The sequence below is a fragment of the Maylandia zebra genome, linkage group LG23, assembly GCF_041146795.1.
Source record: "Maylandia zebra isolate NMK-2024a linkage group LG23, Mzebra_GT3a, whole genome shotgun sequence".
In the NCBI taxonomy this organism is placed as follows: Eukaryota; Metazoa; Chordata; class Actinopteri; order Cichliformes; family Cichlidae; genus Maylandia; species Maylandia zebra.
The window spans coordinates 4,918,975-4,933,974 of NC_135188.1; the positions used below are offsets into that span (position 1 = coordinate 4,918,975).

General features: G+C 41.2%; 1 protein-coding gene across 2 annotated transcripts in view; it reads right to left on the bottom strand.

Annotated features, from left to right (window-relative positions):
* Positions 1-15,000, bottom strand: part of agbl4 (AGBL carboxypeptidase 4) — a 350,713-nt gene that overhangs the window by 144,217 nt on the left and 191,496 nt on the right. For both annotated transcript variants that reach the window (XM_076879895.1, XM_076879894.1), the window contains one exon: positions 6,633-6,849. In XM_076879895.1, the coding sequence (XP_076736010.1) occupies positions 6,633-6,849 (217 nt within the window). The remainder of the gene's footprint in view (positions 1-6,632; positions 6,850-15,000) is intronic.

The window sequence follows — 15,000 nt, forward strand, 5'->3', positions numbered from 1 at the left end:
GCAAATAATCAATGAATCAGTTTATACACACAGACCTACATGCTTGATATATACCGCTCTCAAACAATTAGAATCTCATCAAAAAGTTAATTATACATGAAGTGGAATATTGCACTTGTGGCTTTAGTTTTGATGCTTTGGGGACTCAAAATGACTTACAATACAGAAACGTTGTTAGTTTGCGTACTGAATTTGTCTGGGACGTTTACGATAAATTACTGAGTGAATGCAGTGCACTGTAGCAGGCTTGTCATACAGGTAAGACGTTTTGATAGCATTCGTTAGCTTGCCTCTATTATTGGGTCGGTTGTCTCTCGGCTCCCTCTCGACCGGTGGTTCAGGTCAGGCGAATTGGCGGAAGGAACATTGTCAGCAAACTATTTGGTCCAAGTTTTGGCATTGTGGGCAGGCACTAAGTCCTGCTGGAAAAAGAAATGAGCATCTCCATAAAGCTTTGGATTTGGAATTGATAAAATAGAGAGGATCAGCCGCTGCCAACAGCAGCAAATGACATGGCACTCTGAATCATCACAGGCTGTGGAAACGTCACACTGGACATCAAACACGCTGGCTTCTGTGCCTCTCCACTCTTCCTCCAGACTCTAGGACTTTCGAATGAAATGCAAATTTTACTTTTAACTAGAAGGCTGAGCATCAGCCCGGTGCTTTTTCTCCTTAGTCCAGGTAAGATACCTCTGACATTGTCTCCTGTTCGGGAATGTCTTGAAATTCAAAATTATTCCCTTTCCTGAAGACGTCTGTGCGCAGTGGACCTACACCACGCTCAGACCAATCCTTATGAGGCTTCTTAGCCTGACTTTTCTTGACAATCCTGTCTTCAAGCTTGCTTGTGGACAAATTTCCCTTCCAGATAACTTTACACCAATGTATATATACAACTGATATTAAATAACCTAAAAGAAATGTTTTAACAAAAATACAAAATATGCTTGGAAATAGCAGTTTGATATTTTGGGAACATAGTGATAGACTTTCCTGCTGAGAGATGAAAAGATTAAGACCAATGTGATATCTGTACATTAAATATTCAATTAAGTTCGATTTACGTAGCGCCAAATCACATCAAGGTGTGCGTGTTGTTAATACAGTATGCTGCATAAAGCCTTTGCTTAGCCTAGCTGCTTTACATGGATTTAAGTATAACACTATTTCTTGTCTAGCAGTAATTTTCTGGAGTCTCAATTGTTTGCTTGGTCTCAATAAACAATTACGAACCATAAGATTGTTGCTTTTACACTTTGGTGTTAAACAAATTTAGCAAAGATCCAATTGTGAGCTTTCATTTGCTTGTAAAGGATTTTATGTCCTCCCATTGTCAGCTTTTAAGCAAAGCTAAGCTAACCAAGTTCTGGCCTTTAGAGAGACATTTTTACAAGCACTGCAGCCCCAAAACTCGGGCTTTGTGGGGATCATCTGAGAACATAAATGTCCAATGTGGCTGGACATTAAATGGTCTGTAACCAGCCAGCTTCCTACTACTGTGTGACTGGAGATAACAGAGACATCCTTTGTTATTTACACACAGGGTCTCTAATCAGAGATTTGCAAAAGTTTTTTCTTTGCAGTGCTTGCAGCTGTTTCAAGAGGTGAGGACAAAATATCCATGATGCAATGCATCGGTGGACATCAAACAGATTTCTACTGCTGTGAGCAACATGTGAGAAAGGATATCTCTTGTAAGAGATTATATGAGAAGAGAAGAGTCAGAGGACAGAAATCATGCTAAATCTATAATAAAGTAGCCAAAATAAAAGCTTGAACGTGTTGTGTATTTGTTGCTCAGGGTTTGTCTTTTTTAGTACAGTTTGAAGTCAGTGTTATTTTCTGATAGCTTCCAGCTGGTGAGGTGATACAATACTTTAATCTATGCGTGAGGAAATGAAAGCATATATGATGATTTGGTGTCTCAGAAGCTGAAAAATGAACACATTTATCAGTATTTCTTAGATGGAAAAAAACAAGATTGAACGGCTTTGCTAATATGTAAGATACGGTAGGAAGGAAGCACAAACAAGAGATTCTGACAAACATGCTTGCAAAAAAACCAAAACAAAGCTGTATTATATTTTATTACAATGTAGCTAAATACATGTAGTAAATATCTACCGTTTAAAGTCGATTAGGGAGACTTTAAGGGATTTTCCAGACTCCAATGTTAAGATAATAACTGTTCGCGTTCTCTTTTGCTTTTAATGATGATAAAAAGAAACAAGATGATAGGATTGTTTTTTTATCATGTCAGGTGATGTGCAGTAAAGAAATTTCTCGCGGGAGGTGTAGGGAGTTTCTATTCACTATTATATGCAGTAAGGAAAGTTAGGTGAATCCCAGTATTACTGTAAGGTCTTAATTAGCAGGCGAAAAACTAGGTGAAAGTGAAAATAATTCAGAACTGAGTATCTCAAAGTTATATTCACATCCTCCAGGCTTGCCCTTTTCATTCATCCCACATCTCTCTGTCAGTCTCTGTCCCTCTATTTCAATCTCTCGCTTTCTCTCTTAATTAAATAGTCTTTTCCAGTGCACCTCAACTGGAATACATTCTGTCTGGTTCAATGTAATTTACACATTAAATTCAAATCACTCTGCTTTAGTGAAACCTGATTTGGGTTAAAAAAAGAAAAGAAAAGAAGAACAACCTGTCTTATAAATCAGTAAACACTTAATAATGAAAAGAGCTGGAGGTAAAAAAAAAAAAAAAAGAAGGAAAAGAAAGAAGACAACTACAATTTTTCTGCTTTTTTGGTACAGTATCTGACGCTCCCAGTGCCGGCTGGATGGCAGAGATTTTATTCAGAGGAATACATTACATAAAACAAATTAGTCAGCAAGATAGAAGAATGCCAGTGCAAATGGCCCTGGCTCTTATTTCCATCCTTATGAGATAACTGTACCCATTAGAAGGTTAAAGCTATTGTGGTGTCCCTGTCGTTTCCATAGACTCTGCCTTGGAAATTACAGCAATCCGTCTTTAAACTTTGATGCAGCCAGAAAGCTCTCCTCATCCCTTCTCATCCCTTTCTCCCTGACCTGTATGTGTGGAGTAGCATATGTGTCTGTGAGAGACAAGGGCAGGTAATGGCAGGAGAAAAAAGGGTATGAGAGGGCGGGGCTAGGCTGTCTGCCACCCAGGACCGGAGAACATAAAGAGAAAAATATGGTCATAAAACGTCTCAATGACTATGAATACTAATACTGATCCTGTGAGCCAAATCTACCAAGCCTGCCCTCTTTCTGTTCCCTGCAGTTTTGCTCGCAGAACAAGTCGCTTAAAAATGAAGCGAAAACAGTGAAACGCACAGGCTGAATTGTAACTTCATTTTAAAAATCCTGCTGCTATTCAAATTAGCCACACCGGATGTAAGGAGCTCTCTGATTGGTTGGACAGACACAGGTTGTCTGCCTGGATTTTGCTAGCTCATAGCTTCGGCCTGCTAAGAAGCGTGTGTGCTTGTACAAAGGCCGTTCAGCCTCGGGATTTACACTCGGCTCGACACGGATATGTGAAGAATGAAGGGACCCTGCAGCGCAACCTCTGACTGAGTGCCTGTTTACGCAGTCTGACCACCTGTTGAAGATAACGTGCTAACATGGCTAACGCTAGCATCACCGCACGTAGCCCCGTTATTTTAAGGTCATCTTAGCTTATGAACATTTTACGTCGCCGCTGTACGAGCTAGCTACGTGTGTTGTAAGCTGCTGTGCTCTTCACAAATAAAGCTGGAAGCAGCTCAGACTATTAGAACCAGCACTGAGGCCTGTTACATTTATACAGTGTTAGAGCAATGGCTGCAGCCTACAGCCTTTAAACTAGCGATTAAAATGCTGACAGTAAACTCGTCAGTCCAGATGTTACCACATTACTTTGTGATACTTAGAGTTAAATCAACTGAGACAGGCTGATTAAAATAACAGCTGTCAGTTCTCTCATTCATTATATCAAGACTGGAGATCACACTACTGATTTCAGTTCATTTAATATGTGAGTGCACAGATTCATTCTCAACTGGACATAAATGATGATCAAAGGTTGTATATATGATGAATTCATCAAATCCCAGCCTCTAACACAGTGCGCTGAATCTTAGCTTTGAATGTCCAGTATATTCTAATCAATGCAATTTAAGCATTCACTGAACCTACAGTATCTACACCTACGCCCTAACCACCACAGTCTAATCCTTCGGCTATGATTCACTAGACTGCCACTGACTGCCTGTCTCTTCTCATTATAGTGACTGTGTACCTCCACCCAAGCCGCTGCCCCTTTTTCCATTCCCAGGATCCGTCTATGAAATCTTGCACCTAGTCATAGCATTCAGTCAGAGTTTCATGTTCATAGTTTGGCCTCATAGTTCTCAGTTCATAGCTTCCACAGTTCATAGCATTCATAGTTTCCTGCTCTGTAATTTAACAATAATAATAATAATAATGGATTTATATAGCGCTTTTCAAGGCACCCAAAGCGCTTTACAATACCACTATTCATTCACTCTTGCATTCACACGCTGGTGGAGGCAAGCTACGGTTGTAGCCACAGCTGCCCTGGGGCAGACTGACAGAGGCGAGGCTACCATATCGCGCCGTTGGCCCCTCTGGCCAACACCAGTAGGCAGTAGGGTAAAGTGTCTTGCCCAAGGACACAACGACCAGGACAGAGAGCCCGGGGATCGAACCGGCGACCTTCCGGTTACAGATGCGCTTCCCAACCCCCTAACTAGGCACTGTAAATAAAGCACTGTGTTCACGCCCGTTTTGCCTCCCTCTGTGTCTGCATTTGAGTCCACACCCACAGCCTGGCCCTCTCAGCCGTAACAGTGGCCTCACATTAGAAGAAGATTTCATGGTTGAATCAGTGACTCCAAGGTCTCCAGGTTCTGTGGCAGCACAACAACCCATCCACCACCGTGTGACACTTGGTGTGAGGTGTTTTGTGTTTGGTTTTCATCCAACACAGCCAGGTATTTCCACTTTTGTTTACTTGCCTGTCCAAAATTTGTGGTGTTTCTTTTAGAGAGAAAAGGTTTTCTCCGGGCTGCTACTTACCCTCTAAATTCATACGGAAACAGTAAGTTTTTCAAAGGACTGCATAGAAAAATTTTCTTATTTACATGACTACATGTTTACCTTCCATGTCACTTGATGTTTGCATCACTTTAGGCACCTAAAGTACTTCTTAATAGTGGAAAGACTCCAGTTTGGGGGAAAAAATTTTTTTTCCAAACAATGAAAAACGTCCTTATATTTAGACATGGCAGCAATGGGCTATAAACATGGGTCTCCATTTAGAGCTGCAATCACAAGGTGTTGTGTGATGATTCGAGCGTACCGCCTTGTGATAACCTGACCCAGAGCCGCTGCAAACCGACCAAAGAGATACTGACTACGCAGAGTGAAGCATCTACGTAACAATGCAAGAAAACACAGACATACGAGGAGGGTTATGTGACATGGGAAAGAAATGCAAAGATCACAGCAGCAAACTGCAGGGACTCCGTGTTAACACAATGTTAACTGTGCGTCTATTTAATTGTGTTTTATTTAGAAAAAGTTTTGTGTTGTGTAAACAGCACTAGTATAAATATAGGATAAGTAGAACAGCTGCTTTGCTAACTTGTATTATGTAATGACAGGCTAATTAGCTAAATGTTGACGTTGATGCTAGTCAGCCATATGCAGTTATAAATGCTTGATTAAACCGTGCCAGTCTGTTAAAAGAAACCCACTAGATTTATGTCATCTATTTTAGAATCATCACGACTCAATCATTAATCATATCCTGAAACGACGGCCCAAAAGTGTCTCACTATTTCCCACTATTGCTGACAGTCGTACATCAAAGCAGCAAGTTTCTCTTTGACATCAGTGTAAGCTTTTACACCGAATAACCTCACCAAGTCAACGCTGGAATTACACAGAAGGATCTTACCACAAATGTTACCATAATCAGAATATGAAACACCCAGTTTCACACTGTTATTATCATTGTAGGTCAAGAGATCTTTAGTTTATAGAGATATTACTGCTGCTTTTTTTTTTTTTTTTTTACCATACTATCAGCTGTTTCATGCCATGGTTTCTAATTTTCAAAGTCCTTTCTGCATTTCATGGTCAGGTGCTCCTTATAAATACCTGTACTTTCATAGTAACCCCTTGCAGCAAGCTTTCCCTGACAAATGTTGGAGGACAGAATAAAAAGTCGTAATCTCTCAAGCATTTCTAATGAGTTTTTCTCCTACAATTATTTGATAAGAGCAGACAAGACTTGAGGCAGCATCTATGATACACTAGCTGCTACTGCTGAGGTGAGAGCTCTGCTGATTACACACACAGCCATTTACACACACACACCCAGAGGCTTACAGTCTGTCATCTCAGAGTGCAACAATCCTAATAATAACACAAGAGGCTGAAGTTATGACCGGCAGGCACACCCGAGTTACCAATCTGGACCTCTTTAATCTGAACACACATAAAAAAGATGCCTTATAACCCTTCCATCTCTAATTTTCACCACTACTCGACTTCTCTGCTCAAGCCATAACCACAAGCACCCCTCACACACTTTGTCCTCCAGCTGCTCACGGCACTTTCCAGCTCCTAACTCTTACCACACTGAGTCCCAGTTGTTCCCTCTGCAGGTAAGGCAGGTTCCTGCGCTCCAAGCTGGCCAGGTAATGCTGCAGTCTCGAGTAGGTGTAGGGGTAGCAGTAGGCAAACTGATACACGTCGTCCTCTCGGTCAAAGCAAAAAGCAAAAGACATGACATAGTTGCGTCGGTGGTCAGGGCAGCGGTAGTAGTACACATTTTTGGCAGGAAGCCTTTGCCTGCAACGACAAAAGATAAACCCAATACAGAGAAATCAGAAAGGTCATTTACAGTGCTGATTTCCTATTTTTTGAATGTTTGTCACACTTAAATGTTTCAGATCAGATAGATAACACATGTAAACAAAAACTGCCGTTTCTAAAAGAAGGTGTGTTTCATTAATAAGTGGGAAAAAAACCAAACCTACATGAGAAAGGGTATTGCCTCCCTAAACCGAATCACTGAGGGTCTACCCTTAACAGCAACAGCTGCGATCAAGCATTTGCGATAACTGGCAATCAGTCTTTTATGGCATTGTGGAGGAATTTTGTCCCACTCATCTTTGCAGAATTGTTGTAATTCAGCCACATCAGAGGGTTTTCGAGCATTTACAGCATTTTTAAGGTCATGCCACAGCATGTCAATCAGATTTAGGTCAGGACTTTGACTAGGCCACACGTTCTTAAGCCATTCAGAGGTGGACTTGCAGGTGTGTTTTAGATCATTGACCTGCTACAGAACCCAAGTGCGCCTCAGCTTGAGATCACGAAGCGATGGGCGAACATCTCCTTCGGAATGTTTTGGTAGACGGGAGAATTCATGGTTCCATTTACCACAGCAAGTCTTCCATGTCCCAAGGCAGCACAACAGTCCCAGACCATCAAACTACCACCACCATATTTTACAGTGCAGTTCTTTAATGTTGTTCTGGGCTCTTTTGTGAACTCTTGGGGGAGTCGTCGACGTGTTCCTGGAGTAATTTTGGTCGGCCCGCCACTCCTGGGAAGGTTCACCACTGCTCCAAGTTTTCTCCGCAGGTGGAAAATGGCTTTTATTTCTTGATTTAACAGGTCTGCCAGTAATCCAGTGCCAGTGTGTTCAGAGAAACTTTTTTTTAAAGGTGGTTAATCATAGTTAATTCATGACTTAACACAGGACGAAGTAGATCTGGATAACTTTTCTTTATTAATTAATGAAATCATAATTTAAAAAAATGAATTTTGTATTTAGTCAGGTTATCTTTGACTAATATTAAAACTTGTTGGACAATTTCAACCGCAAGCAAAAATATGAGGAGCACTGAGACCAAAGCACTTTTCCAAGAAAACAGAGACATGTATAGTAATGGATACAGAGCACTTAGAAATCATAATGCAGAAATTGCATCAATGTGCCATCGTGTCTTCTTCCAGAGAAATAGAGTTCAGCTGGTAAGGAGGAACACAACTGAAGGAATGAGGAGGATATCAGCTGGTAATTATCTGCTTGGAAATGCATTACTTTTCTGTTTTGTTTATGGCAAACTCTAGAATTTTATAATATACAGTAATGTGCAAAAGTCATATCTTTATATTTTTCTAGGAAAATAAGAAATAGGTGCAGCAATTTATTGAAACATACATGCGTGCATATAGGACAGAAACAGAGTCTAACGAGAACTGTAAACAACAGGAGGCCAATCCATGTATGAGACCGTTCAGTGTGTTTTTCTATCCAGGTATGCTTTAACTGCACTGCCAGTGTCTTTGGAGTAGTTGTGCTGAAAAATGAAGCCGTTGCCAATCAGACTCTTTCCAGATGTCATTGCACGGTGGATCAAAATCTGACGGTACTTTTCTTGATTTCTTTTTCTATTTGCTGGGTTTCTTTCCTATTTCTGTGACTTTCAGACCCTTTTTATCTCCTGTGGATGTTTTTTTAGGCCTGCCACGTTGTCTTTTGTTCCCCACGTGTCAATTTTCCTCAAATATTTAAGAACACACAGCAGATATGAAGACACGGGAGTGGCAAGACTTTTGCATGATACTGTATAATTGAAGCTACAAAATTAAGAGCCAACAGTGAAAAAATACAAAGAGAACTGGTTGTGGTAATTAGTTAACACAGCGATTTAATGCAAAATTACATACATAACAAAATGTAACAAAACTCATAGACTTGGTATTCAATAAAAAGCCACCAGCAATATAATGCAAATAAATACAAAGACTGATGAATTATAAACTAACTGGATACATTCGACTATGTCTCTCTTTCAGACTTGCTTTAAATCTGCATTCCTGACGTAGCATTTTAAAAGAGGCAAATATAAGCAGATTCTGCATCAACCAGTGCAGGCAAACAAAAAAAAGATTTGTGGTAAAATCAGCAGATAAAGATATTTCACTCAAAACAATAATCAGCCTGAGTGACACTTTTATAGCATGAGTATAAAATGAAGGGTAATCATCACCGACGCTCCTGCTAAATTAAGAAAAAATGACATATGCCAAAAACAAGACAGCTTAATTTTGATGTCGGGTCAGTTGAGAATTTCTACAGATGATGTCTGTGACTTTCAAATGTGGCCAACTCATGTTCCAACTCTGTAATTAAAATGACATTCTGTGACCACAAAGGACTAAGACCTTATTGTAATATATCTTTTTTTTTTTTCAATGGTTTTCGGGTTTTTATATTTTATGTCTGTAGTTATGATTTGAGCTTGTGAGAAGCTAGAAGAGTAAAATGGCATTAGAAACATGTAAGCATCTCGTTTGGCGTCGCGTGTGATACTAAGTGCTGTTGTTTGTGTGTTGTGCTTGTGCACTGTGTATGTTGGGCTTAGAGCTAAATAAAGCTGACTGATCCTGGCACCTTAAGGATGATCGATGGGGTCCGGGACAGCACTGCTGCAGTCCACAAAACTTCTCTGCCTACTCAACATGTTTTCCTTTACTGCTCTTCATCTGTCTGTCTTTGTCTTCCTCTCTTTCTTTTGTTTAGTATTCACTATTAAGACTTGGTGAGGAGAATTTAGCATGCAAGTTTCCCTCTTCTTCTCTTCTCTTTCATTTTTTCCATCTTTGTACCAGTCTCACATGTCTTGTCCTGTCACTCACTGACTCTGCCTTGACAGTTTCTGTAAAGACGACCAAGCATGGGGAACAACGGTGCTGCCGTAGGAGCTTTGGCAGAGGCTCTGAGAGTGGAGGATAAAAAGAAGAAAAATATGAGGGCGATGAGTGATTGGTGGGTTTGGGGTAGTGGGAGCAGGGAGAAAGGTGGAATAAGGAGATAAGGAGAAGATGAGAGAGCAGGGTGATGGCAGATCTGAGACTGATACGGCGATATACAGGAAGGGGTGGCGGCTAACAGCGGAGCGGCTGTGAGATGGCAGGGCTGGCTAGTGAGCTAGCGAGTCTGGCAACAGATCAGATGGAGATGCTATCAGGGCTGCGATAGGAACAGGACCTGATAATCAACAAACAGGACAGACTGCTCTGTGCTGACTCTAACAGAAAAGACTTTTCTTTCTGACTCAGGCCTGAAAAGTGAGGGCAGGAAGGACAAACAAGAAATGCATATGTTTGTGCAAACCCCTAATATACCCGGTTCGGCAAAGTTCCTACACAGAAAGCTACAGTGAACACACATACATGCAACCACTTGAAGATGTCCCTGCAGGTACCTACTGAAACAAAACCAGCTAAATCACTCAGCCTCTTTCAGGCAGAAGGGAGTGAAAGGCAAGGCTGATTATTCCTTTAGAGGAGGCGAAAGGAAAATGTCTCTGCATGCAGCGTCCTCAGCAGAATACAAATGCAGCTAGTGGCTAGCTACTCCACACCCACTCTGCCTACTGGAGCAGGCTCACAGGGTCATGTTACAGCCTTTAAAGCTGGACAAAGGAAAATGGTAAATCTTGAAAAAACATGGAGAAAAATATACTATTTTACTCCACCACCACCCCCCGAAGGAACCTGATTCATGCGTGGTAACATGGGCTCGAAGTAATGGCTGGCAAGGACAAACTAGACACACTGACAGACACATGCACACTCGTACAACCCCCTAGTGCCCACACTAGTGCATTAAAGTAGTGCCAGCCCTCCAAGGTGCAGGTTAATTAAAATAAGATGACACCTCACCTCTCCACATATTTCCCCATTTGGCTCTGCCCATTCATGCAATCCCACTTCTTTCTGTTTCTCCTTCGCTCTCTCTCTACTGGGCAGCGCGTGACCTTGCCGGAGACTGGAAAAGTCCTGGCTATTGATTTTAATTACTGCTGCTTGTCCCATCACAGCATTATAGTTATAGGCCAGAGAAAATGGCTATGTGACTTGTTATGGAAAAAGACTGCCTGGAAAGCCTGGATTACTGGCTAAGGACGGAGCTACACCTCCTTTAGATACCACAGTCACACACAAATGTGAAAATGCACAAAATCTTGGGCACATGCACACCGCTGCTCACAGCAGTCCCTTTGGTTTTTTTATCTGAAAGGTGACTGCTCCTGCTCGGCAGCTGGCAATTTGTTTTATCTAAATGGTACCTCCATGTGCCTCTCCCCTGCCCATCTCTTGACGTGGTACAGTTCCCAAACAGAATTATCACTGCACGGAATGAGGGGGGGAAAAAATTGAGAAGCTCCCTGCGCACGATAAGGCTCTCACACATAGTTTTACAATTCAGTGATTACAGAGACACAGAAACTCAAACACAAACAAGAATATGCAAAGAGTCACACGGCGAGAAAAACACCACAAACTCGAACTGCGCGCGAGCTACATCAAGGTCATTCCTTTCGGAGCGAGCTGTGGGACAAGTTAACTTCCAGGGTGTCTCATCACAGCCTCACGGAATAAAGAGGGACGCGCAGCAAAGGGGAATAGAGAGACTGAAACATTAGACAAAGGCAGAAAGTGGATGACAAACAGAGAAAGAGACAAAGTCAGAGAGAAAGGGACAAAAAAGAAAGAGGCAGGAGGAGAATACAAAGGGAGAGGATTTATAGAGCTAGCAGGCAGCCTTTAGCGAGGTGTCACTTTGCTTGCCAGGGCTTTTCTACTTCTGAACCATTGGTAGCTACAAACTCCTGCTCTGATTTTGATGGCGCCGGCGTCTCTCTGAAGTTTTGAGATGAAGGCTTATAAATTGGTAGCTTTCATACGGGCGACATCTTGTCTATATTTTCAAATCAATCAAGCGTAGAGGACACGCCAATCACTGCTGCTCTGAGCACTCTCACAAAGGCAAAAAAACATACAGGACAAAACACACAAGGCCCGGGCACACAAGCACACACTCTCATCCACTCCCTTTTATTTTCTCCATCACTGTTGTCACTTTCAGCTTGTCAAACGTTTATCCTGTCAACTGTTAGGAAGGTTAAATGTCTTCCAATATGCCCGTGCAGCTGTCAAGCTCCACAGATCCCCACCAGCTTATTTAAAGCAAATAGTTAGTCCGTTTGGCAAATATCTCACACCGAATGATATATTTCTTTATTCCCTCTGTGTTACTGTGCCAATAATTGAAGAGGCAATATTTCTTGGCACTCTAAAATGATGCCAGATGTTAGATAGGCTCGTTGTTTTTAAAGCAAGGCTCCGTGTTTTCGTTTTGCATACCGAGTCAAGCAGAAAACAGCCTCCGAATCGTCTCAGGAGTGTCGCCCATGTAGGTGTGCGTTTTCATGTGTGAGGAAGTGAGTGTGCACGTGTTTGCAAACATGATGGCATATATATATTCCTTGAGCATCCATCTATCTTTTTTGGATGCAAATCAAGTTGCAACAAAGCTTTCTGGAGACACTGTTACTAGGCAACCTGGGCTTGCTTTGTAATTTGGTTGGCCTGCTGTATATTGTATGTGGCGGTACTGTATATTTATTTGACTGCAGCTTCGCGAGAATGTGTTTTTAGATTGGGACTAACTTCGACAGCCAGTGAGGAGTGAAAATCAGATGTAGAGAAGGGAGTCATCGATTGTGATTTGGTGTCTTAAGTGCGGCAGCGCTGAGGAGAGACCTGGTGTAACATTTGCTTCCACTGATTTCAGAGGTTAATTTTCTGCTGCAGTGTCTTTGTGTGTGTGTGGGCATAAAATAGAGAAGATGCACATTACAGTCTGTGCTGATGAGGTGAAATAACTCGGGATTAGTGCTACTGGTAGAGTACTCTGGCTAGCAGCAATAAGGTTTTGCAGGAAGCAATAACACTCGTGAATTATAGACTTTCCAGTAACGAGAGAGCTGAGCCGTGCTCACCTGTGGAGACAACGGGCCGTTAGCAGCTATCTCAGGTCAGAAACAGTCCCCTGATGAGAATGCAATATAAAAAAATACGACACTTTCACCCGATGGCTGCATCCAAACACCTCAGAGGTGAACATCAGATGGCTTTTTTACACGCTTCTTGTTAGGGGCACTGTAAAAATCTCTCTAGTCACCAATATTAGCACCGATATTTACGTATTACCACTGCATTTAATTGGATGACCCGTCACAGGATTGGCAGCTTTTTAAACCTAGCTGAATTTTAAGGTGAGTTAGCCGAATCCCGAGTTCAGATTATGCAGCAGACATTAAATGTGAAGTTATTTCCATGAAACACTGAAAGCAGTCATAAATCTCGAAGCCTCATCTAAATAAAACACCTTTGCCGTTTATAGGAATCCTGTTTATTCTGCTGATATGCTAAATGCACAGGGAGGGGTCGTGTCTAAGTATGTTTTTATCTGTGCATGTCTGTTTGAGTGTCTCTCACTTTGAGTGTGTTAAAATTCATTTCATCCAGCAATTCATCTTTTTTTCACATCACGATCTTCCCCATGCTGTCTTCCAAACCTCAGTCGACTTTACTTTCCACATGAAACAAAAAAAGAAGACTTCAACTGTGAGACTGTGATTTTATTCTTAAATACTTGATCTTTTTTCTTTTAAATGATCAATTCTTTACCTTGAGCCTTTACCTCAAACTTATAGTCTGTTCCACTCTAAATTTAAAAAAATGTGAGAGATGCACAGCACTCATGCATGGGATACTTATCACCTGTGAGTCGGCACAAAGAGATGAAAGTGTTGGAGGATTTGCAGTAGCTGCTGTAACTGATGTACCCTGAAATAGTGGCGATGAGGAAAATATGTGGTGTATAAATACATATTATTTTCATTTCATTTCATCCTTTTTTTTTCCTTTATTTGAAATTTCATCATTCAGTCTCGAGTACTTTTTTTTATTCATTAGTGTGAGAAAGCTACGTTAGTACAGTCAAATCAAATCAAATCAATTTTTTTCAAGGTTTGATTAAACTAATATATAGTATGACTTAATATACTGTGCAACTTAACTAATGAGCACTGTAACAGTGCCTGGATGGACCAGCAGAGGGCCACACTGTTGAGTGAGAGATGAAATCTTCAGAAATAGGAAGAGCTGTCCATTTCTCAAGGTTAATACAAAGCAAAATTGCACCGCACACTACCCACTTTGCTGTGCTAAAACAGATCTAAGAGGAAAAGACAGCTGCTTTGAAGGTTGTGCAGGTTAGTTGAGGAAAAACTGAGGAAGAAATACTTAAAAGTAATTCAAGGAATACAGGAAATATAATATGTGCAGAGGTCTGTGCAAGTGTCTTGAGGCACCCCTCGTATTTTAAATTTTATTGCAATTTTCTCAGTTTTGTCTAAGGTTCATCTAAAAATGTCTAAGCTTTTCTTAGACATTGGCTGCTTTTTCACTCATTTTAAGTCTGTGTATCTGACTATTTACATTTTCTTTGGCTGATTATATTACTGGTCCACCAAGCTGAGTTCCAACGAGATGTAAGTGGACAAATCGACATATCTGATCACGGTGTGCAGTTTATTTTTTTAAAAACTAAAAAAGAAGACCTGGCAGGCCTAAAAAGCTGTCAACTTTGGATTAACAGCATCTGAAAGACATGTCGTGAGACCGGTTTTGGTTGATCCATCTACTGATCACTGAAGCCTCATCAAAATGGTCTGAAGGGTTGTTTCACTTAAGGAAGGGAAACAGGGAGCCAAATTACTTTACTTTAGTGACAACAGGTATTTGGTGTGGTGCTGGAAATTTGTGTCTAGATCCATCTGAAAATATGATGGAGTCTCTGTCATGGTTTGGGGCAGCAAATTATTCCATCACAATAGATCGACTTAGATTTTGATCCACCATCCAGTAATCTTGGAAAACATTTCATTTTCAGCATGTCAGTGATCACAAACACATTGCCAGTGCAGTAAAAGCATACCCAGATAGAAAAACACAATTAAAAAAAAACAATCAGTTATGGGCTGGCCTCCCCGGAGCCAAAACCTCAGCATTGTTGAAGCAGTGTGGGATCATCCTAACAAAGAATGGAACAAAAACCTGCCACCACCCAAA